Here is a 20578-nt window from a genome sequence, read left to right on the forward strand (position 1 = left end):
AGTAGCCAGACAAAACCAGGGAAGATTGGGAAGAGTACTAAAGTCCATGTCCCAAAGTTCCTTTGACATAACAGAGGATATGAATAACAATAGTAAAATATATGGTCCAAGGAGCAGCCATGAATTGACTAACAATGTGAACAACATATGTAATGTCAGGATGAGTGACTGTCAGATACATGAGGCTGGCAATAAGTTGACGATAGAGACTGACATCCTCAAATGGACACTATCAAATGGAGTCAAGCGAACATTGGAATCGAGTGGTGTTAGAGTCGTAGCAAAGTCAGTGATATTGGAGCACACTAAACGATCTGAGGCATACTTCACTTGAGACAACGAATAACCAGCAAAGCTTAATGATACTTTAAGGCCAAGAAAGTAACTAAGTGAGCCCAAATCCTTCATCTCAAAGTGTTTTCCAATGTAGCATTATAGATCAGAAACAACCTGAGGATCATCCCCAGTAATAATCATATCATCAACATACAAGAGAAGAAGAACAATACTATGAGTTTTCTATCGCATAAATAGTAATGTGTCATGAGGGCTGGATGTATATCCAAGTTGAGTGATGGTGGAACTAAAAGTTGCAAACCAAGCTCGAGGAGCTTGTTTTAAACTATACAATGCTCGACGAAGGAGACATACCTTCTGGGATGGAAAAGAGACACCTGGGGACGGTTTCATGTACACCTCTTCAGATAAGGCCCCATTAAGAAAGACATTCTTGACATCCATTTGAGAAAGTGGCACTGTTTGGTTGCAACAACTACTAAGAGACACTGAATAGATGTCATTCGTGCTACAGGTGCAAAGGTCTCTTCATGATCGATCCTATACTCCTGAGAATAGCCTTTTGCCATTAACCGATCTTTATAACACTTAATAGGACCTTCAGAGTGAGTCTTAATCTTGTAGACCCACTTGCAATCAATAGGCTTTTTACCAGGGGTAAATCAACGTAGTCCCATGTGTGCATCTTGTCTAGAGTCTGAAGTTCTTCTCTCATAGCTTGCTGCCATAGGGGATTAGTATTTACCTCATGAAAAGAGGTAGGTTCAACCAAGGATCTGATAGTAAAAAAACAGTGAAAATCTCGAAGATGAGTAGAAGGTGCCCTTACCCTAGTAGAGCGTCGAGCAGGAGAAGCAGGGTTATGAACTGGTTCAGTTTCCACAAATGACACAGAAGGCTGATCACGATCAACAGAGACTGGCACAAATTGCTCGAACTCAGCTTCAAAGGAGGATGCAAAGGAAGGAAAAAGATCAAAAGCATTGTCGGAAATATAAGGAAGATGACTCAATAGAGAATCATGAAAGGTCGAGAGACCAGAGAACATAGTGTGCGCCCAAAAGATGACATGCTGAGAGATGCGCAATCTATTAGATAGAGGATCCCAAGAATGAAAACCTTTGTGTTAAGTTCCATAGCCAAGGAAGCAACAAAGATGTGCACGTGGTTCTACTTTGGTATGTTCATGAGGGTAAAGAAGTATAAAACATACACAACCAAAGACCTTGAGGTTAGAGTAATCAAAACAAGTATCGTATAAGCTTCGAATGGAGCAACATTTTGAAGAACAGAGGAAAGAAGGCGATTGATTGTGTAGATAGAGGTAAAAGCAGTTTCACCCCAAAATTTTGCAGGGCCGAAGGCAGATAGAAGTTGGGCTCAGACAGAGTTCAGAATGTGACGATGTTTCCATTCTGCTCGCCCATTTTGTTGAGAGGTACGGGGACAAGAGCGCTGAACAAAAGTGTCTTGCTGGGTGAGAAAGGAAAGGAGACTGGAGTCTTTATATTCCAAGGCGTTATCTGTATGCAAAACCTTGATTGTGCGACAGAACTAGGTGTTAACTATATTAGCAAAATCAATATATATTTAAGATAGGGAAGAGCGATGTTGAAGAAAATATATCAAGGTAAACCGAGAGTAATCATCAATGAACAAGAAAAAATAACGATACTCATTGATAGTGGAGATTGGAGTAGGTCCCCAAATATTAGAATGAACTAAGTCAAAGGGTTGATCACTTATAGAACTGGATTGGGAAAAAGATAATGTAGGTTGTTTTACAAGTTTTTCAAACGGTCAAAAGATACAAATTTGGAGACATTATTCAAATTGTTACTAGAGATTAAATGACGGAGTTTTTGGAAGAAGCATGATCGAGACGAAGATGCCACTGATATATAGTAGAGTCAGTGACAGTAGCAGAAAGAGAACAAATAGGAAGCTGAAGCGATGTGAGTTCAAACAATCTTCCCACTTTACGACCTGTACCAACTGCCTGTCTCGTCTCTGGATCCTAAACCTAACTCCTAGTAGAAGAAAAAGACACAGTTAAACCAAGATTACACAATTGCCCGGCAGAAACAAAGTTAAAGGTTAGATTTGGAACACAATAAGTATTAGAAAGCTGCAACTTGGAAGTGTCAACGAAGGCAACATGGGATATGGTCATAAAACTACCATCAACAACATAGATGAGAGGAAGAGATTTCATGGCAGAAGTGGGTGTAGTTAGAAGAGAAAAATCAGACGTCATATGGTTGCTACAAGCAGAATCAAGAAGCCACTTATTACTTGGGGAGGCTACAAGCGTGGAGGAATTGGATGAAATCACCTGTTTAAGCACGTCTTGTTAGTCACTCATTTGTAAAGTAGGTGGATAAGGTTTAGAATTAGCAGAGGAGACAGTAGCAACGATAGAAGCAGAGCTAAGACGAGGTTTAGACCGTCGAGACTTGGAAGTATGTCCCGATGGTTGCGGTGGTCGTGTAGGGTAGTTGTCCAGAATATGACCTCGTTTGTGACAGTATATGCACTCCATTTTTAGGTAGTCAGCAAACTTATACCCAGTAAGCTTGCAGTTTTTACAGAAGATAGCTTCAGAAGTACCAGAAAAATGAGGATCAACAAACTTATACCAATCAGCAAACTTATACCCAGTAGGCTCGGCTCGGCTTGACAGATCAGCTTGACTTGGCTCGGCTTAATAGGATCGGCTCGGCTCTACTTAACAGGATCAGTTCGGCTTGATCGGATCGGCTCAGCTCTACTTAAGCGGATCGGCCAAGCTTGTGTCAGATCTTAAAGCATCGGATCGGCTCAGCTCTACTTAAGCGGATCGGCCAAGCTTGTGTCAGATCTTAAAGCACATCAGATCTAGAAGATTTGACCGGATATGAAATTTGGAGCTTAAAGGCTTGACTGGAATGCCTGGCAGAATAGAGGACTGGCGAAGGCGAGCAGTTTTGACCGGATCTGGAACAGAGGAGCGTCGAAGCTTAGTCGGACTTGTGGAATAGAGGAGCGTTGAAGCTTGACCGAACTGGCAAGTGAACTCACGTCAAAGCTTGACTGGACTGGCAAAAAAGAGAAGCGTCAAACTCGGGTTGCGTAGGCAGCAGTCTTGACTGGATCTAGATTTGGAAGCGCATGGAAGCGAGCTAACTCGCCAGATCTAAGGAGACATCTACCGAAAAATTTGAAGCCGAACAAATTTGAATCAAGGAGAAGTTATGGAAGAAAGAGCTCTGATACCATGTTAAACTATGTATTTATCACAAGTTGATCTTTACAAGGAGTGTACAAAAGTATAAATACTACACTAAAGCCTAAGAATAGAGCCTACAAAATCTCTAGACTCTCCAACTAGGAGGACTAAGTATATATTTAAAAGCAGTATAATAATATAATAATGACTACAATAATTATTTTTTTTAAACTTCATAACAAATATTAAATTTCTTACAATTCCAATCCAAAAAAGGATAAACCCAAGAATTTATGTTAAGATATCGAATTTAACCAAAAGTTGTCATTATTGTTTTTTTTTTTTTTTTTTCAAACTTGTAATTCAAACCATCCCATTGAAAAAGAGGTTGGAAAATGTCATACTCTACATGTAGATATATGATATTCTCCCTCAATATATACCTACTACAAAGAAAAAATTAATTTTTTTAAAAAATATCCCATTAGGGGTTTTGTTTTTTCCTCTAGTCAAATAATTAATAATTAACCTCCATATTGTTTAAATATATGATGAGAGAACAGATCAAACTTTAGAAAACTTCATACATTGACAGCTTTCAACACACACGGTTTCGTTTTACTTGAGAAATAATTAAACCCTCTGGCTCTATAAATACCATAACCATAATCATCTCTTCATATTAATCCAAAAACTCAAAAAAAAGGAATAAAAAGTTCTTTAGTTCCTCATTTTTCAATCCTTCAAAGCATTATTATTTCTTACAAAAGTGTTCAAATTTATAATTTTAATGGCATCTTGTTCTCAAAAGTTGAAACTTTTCTCAAAGCTCTGCTGTTGCATCATCATCTTCTTCCTCTTTCACTCCACTTTGGCTTCTACAACCCTAAAAATGGGGTTCTATGAATCATCTTGTCCTGATGCTGAGGCCATCATCAAGAATGCTGTAAACCAAGCCATCTCCCAAAACCCCGGCATCGCTGCGGGTCTCATTAGAATGCACTTCCATGACTGTTTTGTTAGAGTAAGTTTCCATCTTTCCTCTGCTTTTATTCTGTTTATCTTTTAAAGCCATTTTAATACAATTCATGGAACTTCAAGTTAATATCATTTAATTAATATTATATAATTTAACGTACTTCAAAGAGAAATTTCATACTTCAACCCCTTTAATACTACATTTCCTCTCTCATTAGTATTAAATTAACATTTAATTTTTTAATGTGATTTTAGGGTTGTGATGGCTCCGTGTTGCTAAAGTCCACACCCAACAACCTAGCAGAGAGAGAACATAGAGCAAACTCCCCAAGCTTACGAGGTTTCGAGGTTATCGACGAAGCCAAGGCCAAAATTGAGGCTATTTGTCCCAATACCGTGTCTTGCGCCGACATTCTTGCTTTCGCTGCCCGTGACAGTGCATATAGAGTTGGAGGTATCAACTATGTAGTACCAGCCGGTCGTCGTGATGGTCGCATATCAATAAAGGAAGAAGCTGGAAGTCTTCCTGGTCCCTCTTTCAACGCCGAGGAGCTGATCGAGAGCTTCGCCAAGCGAGGGTTGTCGTCAGCAGAGATGGTGACACTTTCTGGTGCGCACTCCATTGGAATAGCTCATTGCCCTACCTTTTCCAAGAGGCTTTATAACTTCAACACAACTCATCCACAAGACCCTTCCATGGACCCTTCATATGCTGCGTACTTGAAAACCAAATGCCCACCACCGGGTGGCAATAATGGCGGTGGAAGCGAACAACCGACGGTGGCGCTCGAGTTCTTCTCCCCGAATCGTTTGGATAATTGGTATTATATTGAGTTGAAGAACCACCGTGGACTGCTGAGCTCCGACCAAACATTGTTGAGTAGCTCTTCCACTTCAAAAATGGTGTTGAATAATGCTAAGTATGGCCATCAATGGGCTGCTAAATTTGGAAAGGCAATGGTTAAAATGGGCTCCATTGATGTTCTGACAGGTTCACAGGGTGAGATTAGACGCCATTGCAGCTTTGTTAATTGAGATTTGGGAGATGATTTAGTTTTAATCATCTGATATATTAATCTGCAGCAAAATAACACCTTTTGCTGTTTCTTCAAAAAGAAAGGGTCCAATTGTTTTGTTCAAATTCATTTATTTGTTTATTATTATAATTATTATAATAATTATTATTATTATTTTATGTTGAAGTAGCTCTGAAAGTGTATATTTCTCGGTTTATTATGTATTAAATTGTAATTCCTTTAGTTGATGCTTTTTTATGAAATTATTTTTATAAAAGGTAATACTTGGTAACATGTCATGATAAAAATCACTTTTATGCCTCCCTTTATTCACTCACGTTAGAAAAGAATTAAAATATTTTAAAAAATAATTAAGAAGAATTTTCCACATAATATGATTGGAAAATTTAATGGAATACATAAAAATAGGTGGTGTTTGGATACACACCTAATTTTTCTTAATAATGAAAATAATAATGATAATTTTTTTTAATAATAATAGTAATTTAAGGTATTATTATTATTTTTAGTACATCAATTGTTGGGACGAGGGATCAGACCTTTAATTTCTATAGAAGATAGATCATGATAATAATTGTGGAACTAAATTCACTTTGACTTAAAATTTCACACTTTTGAGTTAAGATATTACTAATTTGTTTGTGACTAAAAATTATGTGGTAAACCAACATGAAATTAACTGATGACACTGGCCACCACTATGTGACTTAGCTAACAAATTTTTACCGTGTATATATAAACGAGAAAGTACCTCAATTTTATATTTAACGATTATTAGGAGGCCTGCAAATTTTTCAATCCATATTCAATGTTAATGCTTATTATGTGATAGCCATATACATTCTATAAAATTGTTATATAAACAATATCACCAAAAATTAGAAACTATATAATCATTGTATATCAGAGAGAATAATAATTTATCATTCTAGTATCTGACTTTTATGAGTAATTATCTTCCAGTATAGAGTATATTATCTTTCTTATATCCAACAAACTATATTTTATGGAAATAAACCGAACCTCGACAAATTAATAAAAAGGAGTAAGGTTTTACGAAAGAAAAGTGCATACAAATTTTGGTTCAATAATGCAATTTGAAGAAGAGGTATATCTATAGATTACTCGTGACCATCTAAATAGTCACGTCTCTTCTTCATGTTGGTTAGTTACGAAAAGACATGTTCATTCATGAAATAATGCAACTCTACATGAATGATCACATACCATTTATTCCAACATAAATTGTTATGGAAGGATATAATCACAAATGCTCAATTATGGAGCACAAAATCAAAAATATTTTGTAATTATGATGCCTTTATAATTGCTTTAAATTGGAAGACTTTTCTATAGCCTCTTCATTAGTTGTATTTTCACCTTTTGAGCTATTCTCTAGCTCTTATGAACCTTCTTGTATATTCCTATATTAGTAATGCATCACTCTGGATCTTGAGATATGATGAGGATACTACTAATGTGTTAACCTAATTGAGATATTCTAGTACATACATCTACTAATTCCTTCTTCCTCGTACCTTTTTTTTTTTTTTTAAATAATATACATTATCCATGAAATCTTCATTCTAACACGTGTATGATGACATTAATCTAACACTATTAGAACCTTAAGTAGAATGTATCATATTACATTGTAATATAGTATTCATTTTTATAGTTTTCTTTTAGGGGTTGTTTGGAGTGCTGAGTTGAGATATGATGTCTGGAATTCATATGTCTAGGGAGTTCATGTGTCTGTGGGGCTCATAAACCTGTGTTTGGGGTGTTGAGTTGTTTTATCTGAGTTCATATATCTATGTTTGGGGTGTTGAGTTGAGTTCATATGTCAAGAGCATCTAATGCAGTTTATATATATATATATATCAATAATATGTTTTTATGAGAATTATTTTCGTTTGAAAACTTTTTTTATTCAATAATACCAAATATTTTTTTAAAATAAACTATGGATTGCATTTTGTTTTATTGTTTTTTAGTACACATGTATTGTTTGGGAGTTATGGGAAATGGAGTATGATTTATTTTTGGATCATGCAATTAAAAAAAAAAAAAAAAAAATTAAACAATCATTTTACAATTTTGTGCATGTGACATTCCCAATTAAGTTGGACAAAGTTATATTTGATTCATTAAAATAATAAATTTAGATTTATATTATGACTGGATAATCTTAAAATGCAATTGTACTATAATGACCTTATTAATAGTCATGTTACATATGGCTAGCACAAAAATATGTAACAAATGGCCACATTCTCCTGTCCAATTATATGATATAAAAAAATATATATGGTATGGTCCAATAAATGGCCAAGTCCATTTATAGAAAAAAATTTACATGAACGTCCATCCAAATCCTCCATTTGATAGATATGTTTAACAACTTTCTTTCGCCTCCCAAACTCTAGTTCATATTTTTTTTTTCTTGTCATGATACAAGTTTATGTTTGGATTAATTTAGAAAAAAGATTTTCAAAAAATTATTGTCATTGAAACACTTTTGATAAAAAAATGTTTAAAATAAAAATAATCATGTGTTTAATAACTCTTTCACAAAAGTGTTTTTATTTACTAGTTTGTTTGGTTTGTGATATGCTGAAAATGTTCTTATTAATATAAAATTACTATAAAGACGACTATAAAATAATATGAACTAATAATTTAAAATAATGGTCATCAGAGTAAGTGGAGGTGGTGGCTGAAATTTGGCTGAGGTGATCATTACAAGTAGTCGGTGAGCGGTGGTAGTTAGAGTTGGCTATGGCTGGAATAGCAATAGAGGCATCAGCATGGTGATAAGGTTGAGTGTACCGTCACCAAATTAGTAGACATGGGTATAAAATATCGATGGCAAACGAAGTTGGTCCCCCAAACACCAATATCATAAACTCATCTTAATTCATCTCAACTCGTCTCCTCACCCTAAACACCCCATCAGTATATATTTTCGTTAGTTAAGAAGTACTAAGAGTTCGAGGTATGGTTGATGTGTCTGATGAAACATGCTAGGTATTATCTATTCGAACAAAAACTTGAGTCCAACTCATCTTTATACAGTCTAGACTGCACACCAATAAAAATTTTCTATGTGACAGATTTTTATTTATTTTGAAAATTAGATTATTTTTATTTGTTTACTATATTAGAAATATGGGATGTATAAGTCTAGTACAATCTTGCTGCACCTAATCATTGATCTATCGATTCGTCGACAAGAAATTATGAGGTGGAGGAGTGTGAAAACTCATGAGAGTCGAGAGAGAAATTTAGAGAGAATATTGATAATATTAGAGGTTTCTAACCAAGATTATGAAGGAGAGGAAAACAATTCAATATAAAGACTAAAATAGGCACAATATGTTTTAGCGAACTCCCTTGTGTCTAAAGCTCTAGTGAGTGTGAGTATTCCTTATTACTCCTTACTCCGAGTGGTTTCTATGCTTGTTTCTCGTGATATAATTTTTTAGTTTATATGTTTTTCTTTTGATTGTATTGTCCTTAAAAAAACTAATGAACATATAATATAACATTAATATTAAATAGTAAATTACTATTACATTACTATTTAATACTCTAAAAAGGAGAGAGAGCGAAAGAGAAAAAAGTCACTTAATTAAGCTAAAAAATCAATAAAAAGATAAGAAATATACAAGTGCTCCCTTTGGCTGCAACACCTATCTCTCAGGGAGTTGTATAGTCAAGAGATCCGTGGGGATTTTGCGGAAATCAGGTTCCTTGTGTGAAAATTTTCTCTTTACCTTCATTTTTTTTAACAATTTTTTATTTCAATTAAACATATATTTTTAACCATTCTTTAAAAATATCTATTACAACATTCATTTAAATAAAATATTATCCATTTTGATAATAAAAATAATAATATGTATTTAATTTAAAAAGATATAATTAAAATGTTAAATTCTCATAATTTTTATAAATTAAACTTCAACAATTAGAACATCATATTTTAAATATTACAACATCTAAGAAATTAAGGTAGTAAAATCTTAAACTTAAATAATTAAATCTCCATAATTATCTTAATAAAGTCTACAAAATATATATATATATATATATATAATTTATATACAAAAGTCGGGGGGGGGGGGGCGGGGACACGGGGCGGGGTCGAGGAATATATTCCCCATCCCCGACCTCAAATTGTAAACAGGAAAAAAAATTCTCACTCCCTCTCCCATTCCCAATGTATTCGGGGATTCCCGCCCCGTTTGGGGTGGGTCCTCGCAGGGTCACAATCCCATGAATTTTTTGGATATATCTAGTCTAGTCAAATATTGGCACATGGTAATTTTTTTTTTATAATTTTTTTTTTTGTAAAAAAATGAGGAATATGGGACAAGGTGCAGCCTTGCCCATAAGATAATATCATTTATTCATAATTATTTTCCAAATTTCATAGATAAAAGTGTTTTTTTCTTAAAATTTAAATAATTAAATAGACATGAATTTCAAAATCCAAAAAATATCTAACTACAGTGAATAATATATATTTTGAAAGTTTAATATTATAAAATATATATATATACATATATATAGTTTACTACTTGACATGAATAAGCGTATGACTTAATATTTCTTTTTCTCTTTGATTTTTAATTTTTTTTTTTAAATTTAAGGAAGAATCTATCTTATACTTCCTTGAAACTTAGTAATACACATATCTTTTTCTACGTTTTTTAAATTAACAAAATTTCAACGTTAGACTATTTCAAAATGAATATTTTTTTTTTTTAAAAAAATATAGATGAGAATAATTAATTTAATATATCATTAATCTATAAGAGCCTTGGTATGCAATCTAAATTTTGTTTTAAAAACATTTTGTGGATTTGGTTACCATATTAGATATATTCTTTCTTTAATAACGACCAAATTGCAAATTTGTTTGCCTAGGATGTATTTTTTTTAATTCTATCATTCTCTCATACATTTAATTATGTTATAAGCACGTGTCCTATTGTGATGTTATTACATTATATATATTGTGCAAATATTTAATTCTATCTAATATACCTACTCCTTTGGCCAACGCAGCCCCAAGCATTCCATTTGTTGCTAAGTAAACGTATTTTAAAATTTCCCACTAGGGCTTTGTTTTCCTTAGTCAATAATTACCTCTCTAATTCCCAATCCATTTGTATTTTATTTTATTTTATTTTATTTAGTTACATAGATGACAATATAAAAGTTCAAACTTAGACAACTTCATATTACTTATAGCCACCTTTTTGATTTGTTCATCATTGTTCAACACACAATGTTGTTAATTTCTATAAGAAACCCTCATATCCTCAAGCTATAAATATACATTATCAACACCCCTAATTTCTTCATCAAAATTACCAAACAAATAATAACATCATATCATTGCCTAAACAAATCCCTCTTATTTGGCTCTTCTTTACACAATGGCTAATCCTTCTTCTTCCCACAAGTTATTCCAAGTACTTTTCTCCAAGCTCTTATGCATCATCTTCTTCTTTTCCCTCTCCACTTTTGCTTCTACAAGCCTAAAAGTAGGTTTCTACACTTCATCTTGTCCTGATGCTGAGGCCATTGTTGAAAGTGCGGTAGAAAAAGCCGTCTCTACAAACCCCGGCATTGCTGCAGGTCTCATCAGAATGCACTTCCATGACTGCTTTGTTAGGGTACGCTTCATTCCAACGTTTTTTTTTCCTTTGTTAGTCCCTATAGCTTTAAATGTTATAATTTTATCTTCTGATTTGATAAAATCTCGTAAATAAGTTGAATGATTTGATACGTTCTCTGAAGATGGATTTTAACTTTTAAAACATAGTGACTAAATTCTTAACTTTCTCCAATTCATAATGACTAAATTCAAATTTAACCTTATTTTTAAGATTTGAACTTAGACATCTTTGCACTTTCTATCATATATTTACTTAAAAAAAAATTTAAAGCATAAAGACTAATTAAATACAACTGAACATTGAGGATAAAACTTATAACTTTTTCAGGGATGTGATGCTTCCGTGCTTCTAGAATCTACTCTAGGAAATCCAGCGGAGAGATATCATCCAGCAAACTTTCCAACCTTACGAGGTTTCGAGGTTATTGATGAAGCCAAGGCCAAAATTGAGGCTGTTTGTCCAAATACCGTGTCCTGCGCTGATATTCTTGCCTTCGCTGCCCGTGATAGCGCCAACAAAGTTGGAGGTATTGTTAAACTATCATTAAACTCATAGGCTTAAATTTTGATACAATAAAATAGATTTAATCTTCTCTATTCATATATTCTTATCAGGTATTAACTATGCTGTGCCAGCAGGCCGTCGTGATGGACGCATCTCAAGAAAGGAAGAAGCTAGCAGTCTCCCTAGTTTCACTTTCGAAGCTGAGAAGCTCGCCAGTGAGTTCAAGAAACGAGGGTTATCCGTGGCGGAGATGGTGACACTTTCCGGCGCTCACTCCATAGGAATAGCTCATTGCCCTACCTTTGTCGACAGGCTATATTCCTTCAATACAACTCATGCACAAGACCCTTCCATGGATCCCTCATATGTTGATTACTTGAAGAACAAATGCCCACCGCCAAGTAGATCTGGCAGTGACCCGCGCGAGCAGCCAGCCGTGGCACTTGATTTTTCAACCCCGCATCGTTTGGACAACCGTTACTACATCGAGCTAAAGAACCACCGTGGGCTACTGATCTCCGATCAGACATTGTTGAGCAGTTCCTTGACCTCTAAAATGGTGCTGAAAAATGCCTATGATGGGTCCAAATGGGCAGCCAAGTTTGGGAAGGCAATGGTTAAAATGGGCCACATTGATGTCCTCACAGGATCGAAGGGAGAGATCAGACGCCATTGCAGCTATGTGAATTGATTTCAAAGCTTCTTTTGGATCACAGGTTTAATCTGAAGGGGAAAGAAGAAGATTTTTGTGTGTGTTTTTTATGTAAAATTTTCATTGCTTTGTTCAAATTTATTGGTTCTTTTTTCTCTGTTATAACTCAATAAGTGTGTATACTTTTCTGTTGTAATTCTTTTGTTGTTATATGAAGCTCTTTGTAATTCTTTTCCAGTGAATGATATTTTAATTTGTTGAAATGTCTTGAATCTATTACCATGTGTTTCGAAGGATGAAACACAGGATCTCCTTAAACTTAAGTTGTATTCCTATTTTTGTTATTTACGCTTTTGATCTTAGGATTTCGAAGAGTACACTCTATAGACTCTCCAACTCTACTAACATATTTGACTTTGTAATTTGATATTTTTACTCATGGACGTATAAGTAGTCACTACACTATTAGTGAACTATTAATGATAATCTCTCTATTGATTTTCTATTGTTAACATTTTTTTTAATGGAAGCATATGCAAATTCAACAAGAATACCTTGATTATAGATGATAGGGATATTCTTGAGAGTGTGTAAAATCTTTATTGTTGAGTATTGCATGAAATCTTCAATTTCAAGTATTAGAGCTCGAGTAGAATTCCTATCATTACTCTCATTTTGGCTTCATCAAATTTTGTTTAGAGTCACCAACATATTTGTCGATCTAGAAAAAAATATCGAGTTCATACCTAAATAATGAGAAAAGTAATATCTTATTAAGATTGTGAGATTTCTTGATTTTTTTTTCTTTAATGTGAGATCTTTAATATGCCTCCTTAAGATGGTGTCTCTTTAGATTCACCATTCTTAGATCAAATTTCAATTTTTGTGTTTTTTTTGGCAAAATGCCTATTTAGACTTCATTTGCTCTAAAATTAGATTATATGAGATTTCATCTCAAAATCAATTGACGATGAGATGAATAGTCATTCTATCTCATTAACATTTTGAGATTTTCTTTAATTTTTCCAATGGATCCTCAATAGTTGAGGGGTTATTTTATAGGAGAAGTTTCGCATTTACACAAATTCTATTGAGTGTGCATATTATTGAATAAAAAACAATTTAATTTGTGTAAGGAAAGATTTTACTTAAAATTTGGAAAATATAATATTATTGTGATTGTATTAGTACTAATACGTGGATGAATGAACTCATAGAAGTTTAAGTGGTGATGACTCAATATAGGTGGAGAGAAAAATAGTGGAGAATAATATTAATTATCAGCGAGACTAGAGGATGTGCTAAATTTAATCCTAACATTTTATTAAATTTATGGGATTGAAAACAACCTCCCTTCAAAACAACACATTTTAAAAAAAAATCATGCAATAAATTGATTTTAAACATGACGATAAAATCACTCTCAAATATGTCACTTACATACATGCACACGTCCACCCCTACGCCCATGCACGTACACACATGCACTATCCAATTCAATTCAAATGGGTTGGGCTAAGCTAATTAAATGGTATCTTTGGACGAAGCTTGAATCGAGCTGAGGCTAGATTTGGGCCGATCGACCTTAAAGCTTTGGGTTCATTGATGAAACTGAGATTAGACTAATATAGGGTTCTTTTAAAAAAAATAGTCAAAATAATTTCCACTTATAAAAATGACCAAAACACACAAACAATTAACTGAAGTTTTAAGAAAAAAACGACAAGTATATCCCTATTAAATCCCTACATTCTTGTGTATTTAAAAACAAAATTTGTTGAATAAAACAAAATTCTGTTGAATAAAACCAGTTTCTTAATGAAGTTCCAAAACGAATCATCTCAAAAAAGGAAAAATTGACGAAAATCGTAAACTTCACCCATGATTTTTTCATTGCCAATACACTCTCGTTCAAAAAATATTGGGTTTTATGTCCTAAAACTCGTGGTTTGTAAACAATAAACTTACTCTGTAAATCAATAAAGTTGTTATTGAAATGTGGATTCAATAAAGTTGTTATTGAATATATGAATTGCTTATTTTTTTTTTTAGAAATAAATCCAATAAATTAAAAGATCCATGACTATTACATGAGTACTTGAATTTTATGTGGAGACATAAGAGTGGACTAGGTTCGAGTAAATAGTCAAAATGATCCATAGTATACAAATAAGGTTGGATACCTTATTCTAGTAACACTATCGGATGCGGCTCACTCTGTAGTTGTTACAAGGAATTGTGAAGGGTATGAACGAAGTGATCCTAATTCGTTGTGGTGTCATGAGGAGCAGTGATATCCTGTACAATGAGTTTGCATAAGATTGGACCAAGAAATAAGTCACACTTATTTTATAACACTGTTCACTATTTATGACTGACTATTTCATAACGATGACCTAGGTAACGTAATCTTAATCTTGAGCTAACTATGAACTTCTGTTTATTCGGGATTATCCTTAGATATGCATAAGTGAGGGTTGGCTCAACAGCGCCGACTCAATAAGCCTCCCATTTCAAGGATAAGATCAGGTTGATAACTGAGGACATAAGGTATAAGATGGAATTCACTTCTACCCACTTTCAGGGATAGTAGAGAGGTTGTTCCCTTAAGTGTTGACTCTGGGTCTTGAACAAGGGGCCCTACCCTCTCATTGGCCCGAGAAGAACTCGGTTTGATGATCGGAACACAAACCAATTGTTCATTAGAGGATCAGTGGGACTTAAGGAACAAGAGGTGATCTCGGGGGTAAAACAACCATTTGACCCAGTCGTTATTACGAACAACCTATGAAGGCTTAACTTACTAATCATGGTTATATCAAGTGGACACAATATATCTATGGTGAGGGAAGTGTAACTACTAGGATTTAGTGGCATGACCCGCTAGTTAACGAATGAGGGTTAATTCGGTATAAAGAGTTTAGCGAATTAATCTCGGATCGTTGAAGCTCTTGATCTGTAGGTCCATTAGGTCCCCATACTAGATCACAAACGGAATAAGCCTTAGAATTGCATGATAAGTTGATTTAAAACGTTCAAATTTGAATTAAGGGAATTAGTAATTATATGTGATATAATTAAACATTTAATTTTGGAATTAAACGAAATTGGAGAACCAATTAAATATTTAAATATGATTTCAATATTAATTTCATAAATAGGGATTCATGGTAGTGAAATTGGTGTTAAATTAATTTAATATTTGATTTTAAATTAATTATAATTAATTAAATTATTTAAGTAATTATTAATTAATTTTAATTGTTAGCGAAGTTTTTGATGTTCGATACCATGCGATCTTAGCCATGTGGGAGACTGTGCATAAGAAAATCATACGTACCCCTTTTGAGAAGGTCCTTTGTCTAGGGAAGAAGACTCACGAGATATTCGAAGCTATTTTCAACATTAGTGGTGCCAACCTTTTCCATCTCAGAAAACTCATAAATGAATACTTTCAAAGTGTGGAGAAGTATAATTAGTTCCAGTCATCATTTTCTTCTCAATTGATTCACACAAGTAAAATCCAACGTCTGAAGGAGGCCAAGTTTAATCTAGAGAAGATATTATATGACAAGAGTAGTGCCCTTACTAAGAAGAAAGCACTATTAGAGCACGATTCTCAAGCCTTGGAAGAAGAGGATGAATTGTTAGCGAAGCTAGAAGCCATCAGAATTGATCAAGTCGAAATATCCAAGTTCTTCTGAGAAGAAGATCTTTTGAATCAACATAAGCTTGATGCCTCAGGAATGTGAGGGACCATGAACAAGATTGAGACCACTTCAATTCTTTTTAATAAAGACGTCAAGGCTTTGGATGTACTACGCTAGATTTAGAAGCGATGCAACAGGAACTAGGGAATTATAATTGCGTACCATGATTTGACGTTGTCCCTTTTACTTAGTTTCATGCACCAGTCGTTAGTGGCTTTAGGGATTTTTGTAATTTTGAGCCATTTTAGTTGCTGAATTTGTTTACTGTAGTGCCCAAAAATATTTCTTATATGGAAGCCACTTTTTTTTTTTTTTTTTTTTATGACGAATTCCAATGCTTGAAGCTTCCTTTAAATTTTCACTTTTTATACGATTGAACTCATATATTTTTTGATCATGTGACTGAACTTAAATTTCTTTAAGCTGCATACGTACACTTTATAATGACAGGGATCAAGTCATAATGTAGTTCATTTTTTTTTTTTTTGGGGGGGGGGTCACCTTTTAAGCTCATGCGGTCAGGAGCAACGTGTAGTTTGTACTCTTATGATAAAAAGTTCCTCTACTTTTTTTTTTTAACATTCGTTAATTAAAAAACTTCATAAGAAACTTGTCATTAATTGGGTCAATTCTTAATACGTCTTGATCAACGATCTTGTATGCTCCATTTATATGGACCTCTGTGACGATGTAAGGTCTATCCCATTTAGGTGTGAACTTATTTCCTGTATGTCTCATTGTAATATTGGGTCTTTTTACAACAAGCACTTGATCACCGACTTGAAAAGATCAAGGCTTTATGTGCTTATCAAATGCTTTAGACATTCACGCTTGGTAACACTCCAATGCTGGTTAAGCTTTTAGTCTTTTTTCATCAAGTGCTTCCAATTCTTGAAGAGTAGCTTGACATTTTCTTTTGTAGTCAATCCCTCTTGTATCGCCATCCTTAGTGATGAAATTTCTCTTTCTAACGGAAAGGCAGCCTCTACCTCATAAACAATAAGGTATGGAGTGACTTCTGCAGGGGTACGATGAGTGGTTCGGTAAGCCCACAATGCCTCACCGATCTTCTCCTGCCAATCACTCTTTGACTTAGAGACAATCTTCTTCAGTAGGTTGCACAATGTTTTATTGAATACCTCTGCCAACCCATTTGTAGAAGCGTTGTACATGGATGACTTGAACTGCTTGAACTTGAACTTCTCATACAACCTATCCATCAAGCTATTGGAGAACTACCTCCTATTATCAATCACGATTGGATGGGGGATATTGTACCAATAGATGATATGAGTGTGGATAAAGTCCACCACGTTTTCTTTCTTAGCTTCCCTCGAGACGATAGCCTCAACCCACCTTGAAAAGTAATCAATGGCTGCAAGAATGTAAGAATGTCCCACTAATGACTTACATGTTATAGGGCCAACAAGATCAAGCCCCCACACTTCAAAAGGCCATGAGGTTATAATTGGATGTAGAGGCTCGGGTGGTTAACGAATGAAGTGTTGGGGTTGATACCCTCAATCTTGTAGGGTCCTATAGTTTGTAAACATTTTATAAATAAAATCATTTTGTATTTAATAAATTATATGATATTTTAGTTGCATTAACCACAAATCAATAAACTAACATCCAAGGTTATCTTTATAACTTAAACATGTATGTGGAGACATACAGATAGATCATGTTTAAGTGATAACATAAATGGTCTGTAGTAGATCGATAAGGCTGAGTACCTTATCCTGGTGACACTATGAGTATGGCCCGCTTTGTAGGTGTTACAATTATTGTAAAGTGCTACAAATGATCTGATCTTGATCATTCATGTATTATACATGCAAACGGGGATATTCTATACAAAGGAATTTGTATAAGACCGAACCATGAAATGTTTAGTCTCATTATATAAGACTGTTCATAATAGAGACTTACATTTCACTAGGATGACCATAGGTAACATGACCTGAATCCTGAGTGAGTAGTGAACTCCTGCCTATGAGGGCAGTCTTTTGATTTGTATGGGTGAGAGTGGCCATATCGCTGACTCAACAAGCCTACCATTTTGGGGATTCGCCTGGTTGTGGAGCTAGGAACACAGTTACATAAGATGAAATTCACTTATTCCTCGAAGCAAGGGTAAGTAGATAAATTGCTCCCTTAAGGGTGATTTCAGGTTTTGAACAATGTAGCACCACACCCTCTCCTAGCCCGAGAGAGGTTTAGTCATAGTAGGACTATGATCTATTGTTCATTAGAGGGATCAGTGGTACTTAAGGAGTTAGATGTAACTACATGGGCAAAACGGTAATTTGGCCTAGCTGTACTTACGAGCAATTTGTGAAGGGTCGTCGTACTGTTGATTGGTTATATCCAATGGATACAGAAGTATATCTGTAGTGCGAAGAGTGCAGTTGTCGGTTCTTTAGTTGAGTATCCGACAGTTAATGGATGGTGAATAATGTAATTAAAGAGTTTAATTAATTATTCATGTATTGTTGGAGCTTCAAGCTATAGGTCCATGAGGTCCCCTTGGTATCTCAATAGGATTTAGTTGAGAATCGATTTTTGGATTAATTTGAATTGTTCAAATTAAAAGAGAGATTTAATTATATATGTTATAATTAAATTGTTTCAATTATATGGGATATAACTGTAACAATGTATTTGATACATTATAGTTTAATGGGAGGAAATAAATATTTGAATGAGATTCAAATATATTTTCTATGAATGTGAATCATAGTTGTTAAATTTAATATAAATGAGATTTATATTAAATGCCATAAAATAGAGAAAAGAAACTATAGTTTATATTATATGTGATACAATATTAAAACTATAGATTATATGTTATATTTGATATAACATATAATTTAATATATGTATATAATATGATAAGTTAGTTATCATATTTATTTATATTATATTATTATTATTTGAATAATAAGGAAGAGAGTTACAACTCCTTTCCCCATTTTTTCTCTCCACCCACATTAGTGGGGTGGTTATGTTTTATGGCAAGTAGAATAAAAGAAAAATTGTTTTTTTTCTTCTTTGACGTGATTGCTGTTGAACGATTGAGAAAGAAAAATTACAGAAGCGTTATGTGTTTTTTGTGTTCTTGTAAGAGTTCTCAATCTTCTTCCTCCTCCACATTAAACCTTTCCCTCTTAACCAAAATAGTCATAGTCCACCATTCATGGGTTTTCACCTTGAGAATACCAAGGTTTCCATTGTGGTTGTGTCTGGGGTTTTGGTTCGAGATTAATCTTGAAGAAGGTCTTCAAGAAGTTGGTGATTTTGTTTGAGGGAAAATCGTGAAGAAAATGTTCTACAAAGATAATGTTTCTTGAAACCTTTTCTTGAAAAGCATGGTGTAATTTAGTTTTAAATGCATATCTATCTGTATGTTTACTATAAACTTTGTATTCAATAATTAATGGAATTTGGTTGATCCGCTTCCACTAAAGATTCTCCTCATACAAGTTTCTTCACGAAGTTCACATGGTATTGACAAGCCTCACACTTCTTTGCATATTCCATCGAATCTTGGATCATCCCTAGCCAGTAGTAAACGATTCTTTTCAGCTGGAACTATAGCTTTGGTCTATATTGATGCGCGCTACATATCCCAGAATGCACTTCTTCTAAGGCCTTCATTGATTCCTTTTTTCCAAGGCATTGAAGAAAGATCCCTTCCAGGGAGTCACGATATAATACCCCTTTGTAATAAATGAAGTATGCAACCCTCCTTCGAATCTCGGTTTTATGGTGGGGATTTTCTAGAAGCCTCCCATGCTTGAGGTAATCTATGATGGGTTGCTGCCAGTCTTCTTCATCAATTAAACGAACTGATATCACATTTGTTTCTTCACATGCTGTCTCGATCGGAGGTATAACCCACCTTCGAAAAAGCAATATATTAAAGGACACATCATCTAGAACCGTCAGGGAATTAGCCAAGTTTGCCAAAGCATCCGCCTTCTTATTATCCGTCTTCAGGACATGCTCTAGTGTCATGCTTTTGAATTTCTCCATCAACTGTTTGGCATAAATGAAGTAAGGTTCAAGTCATCATGCTTCATATCATACTAAAGTAAGAGCTGATTGATTATCAACTTCGAGTCACCAAAAATCTCTATGTATGACATTGCAATCTCCGAAGCCATTTGGAGGCCGATTATTAAGGCTTGGTATTCGCCAACATTGCTCGAGCACAACTCAATAAACGTAAAGCTATAAGTCAACATGTGTTTCTCTAGTGAAATGAGGATGATGCTGCCACCGCACCACTTCTCCAGATGCACCTTAAAAAAACATGATCCAAGGCTCTGTGATTTCTGTGAGGAGAACTTCGCCATAGGCAAGTCTTCACTTAACTTCCAATCTGATGAAATTGGGTGATCCGCCAAGGATTCGGACAATGCTTGTCCTTTAATCGCCTTTTGCAACACATAAACAATATCGTATTGCTAAAGCATGATTGCCTATTTAGCTAA

The 20578-nt window shown here is 34.4% G+C and overlaps 4 protein-coding genes across 4 annotated transcripts; 2 read left to right on the forward strand and 2 right to left on the reverse strand.

The window, feature by feature from the left end:
* Positions 1-4189: 4189 nt before the first annotated feature.
* LOC120087269 (peroxidase 5-like) lies at positions 4190-5685 on the forward strand. Its single transcript, XM_039044212.2, has 2 exons — positions 4190-4529; positions 4739-5685. Exons 1-2 carry the CDS (start codon positions 4296-4298, stop codon positions 5516-5518), a joined length of 1014 nt encoding a protein of 337 aa, XP_038900140.1. The 5' UTR covers positions 4190-4295; the 3' UTR covers positions 5519-5685.
* Positions 5686-10774: 5089 nt separating this feature from the next.
* On the forward strand, positions 10775-12632 carry LOC150030207 (peroxidase 5-like). The gene is made up of 3 exons (XM_090309944.1): positions 10775-11210; positions 11541-11739; positions 11828-12632. The coding sequence occupies exons 1-3, from the start codon at positions 10971-10973 to the stop codon at positions 12406-12408; spliced, it is 1020 nt and encodes a 339-aa protein (XP_090166070.1). The 5' UTR covers positions 10775-10970; the 3' UTR covers positions 12409-12632.
* Positions 12633-16939: 4307 nt separating this feature from the next.
* LOC150030208 (uncharacterized) lies at positions 16940-17299 on the reverse strand. The gene has a single exon (XM_090309942.1). It carries the CDS (start codon positions 17297-17299, stop codon positions 16940-16942), a length of 360 nt encoding a protein of 119 aa, XP_090166068.1.
* Positions 17300-17314: 15 nt separating this feature from the next.
* On the reverse strand, positions 17315-20099 carry LOC150030209 (uncharacterized). The gene is made up of 2 exons (XM_090309943.1): positions 19706-20099; positions 17315-17454 (listed from the first exon to the last, which is right to left on the reverse strand). Exons 1-2 carry the CDS (start codon positions 20097-20099, stop codon positions 17315-17317), a joined length of 534 nt encoding a protein of 177 aa, XP_090166069.1.
* Between the last annotated feature and the right edge of the window lie 479 nt (positions 20100-20578).

Source organism: Benincasa hispida, unplaced genomic scaffold (assembly GCF_027475165.1).
Source record: "Benincasa hispida cultivar pf3 unplaced genomic scaffold, pf3_genome.v1.1 HicScf448, whole genome shotgun sequence".
Lineage (NCBI taxonomy): Eukaryota > Viridiplantae > Streptophyta > Magnoliopsida > Cucurbitales > Cucurbitaceae > Benincasa > Benincasa hispida.

What these genes read in the sequence shown, in the direction of transcription:
- LOC120087269 (XM_039044212.2), top strand. Translation starts at nt 4,296, where the DNA reads ATGGCATCTTGTTCTCAAAAGTTGAAACTTTTCTCAAAGCTCTGCTGT. An exon ending in TCCATGACTGTTTTGTTAGA is followed by an intron (nt 4,530 to 4,738) that starts GTAAGTTTCCAT and finishes ATGTGATTTTAG; the next exon opens with GGTTGTGATGGCTCCGTGTT.
- LOC150030209 (XM_090309943.1), bottom strand. Translation starts at nt 20,099, where the DNA reads ATGACACTAGAGCATGTCCTGAAGACGGATAATAAGAAGGCGGATGCT. An exon ending in AGAAGTGCATTCTGGGATAT is followed by an intron (nt 17,455 to 19,705) that starts GTAGCGCGCATC and finishes ACATTCTTGCAG; the next exon opens with CCATTGATTACTTTTCAAGG.
- LOC150030207 (XM_090309944.1), top strand. Translation starts at nt 10,971, where the DNA reads ATGGCTAATCCTTCTTCTTCCCACAAGTTATTCCAAGTACTTTTCTCC. An exon ending in TCCATGACTGCTTTGTTAGG is followed by an intron (nt 11,211 to 11,540) that starts GTACGCTTCATT and finishes TAACTTTTTCAG; the next exon opens with GGATGTGATGCTTCCGTGCT. An exon ending in TAGCGCCAACAAAGTTGGAG is followed by an intron (nt 11,740 to 11,827) that starts GTATTGTTAAAC and finishes TATTCTTATCAG; the next exon opens with GTATTAACTATGCTGTGCCA.
- LOC150030208 (XM_090309942.1), bottom strand. Translation starts at nt 17,299, where the DNA reads ATGGATAGGTTGTATGAGAAGTTCAAGTTCAAGCAGTTCAAGTCATCC.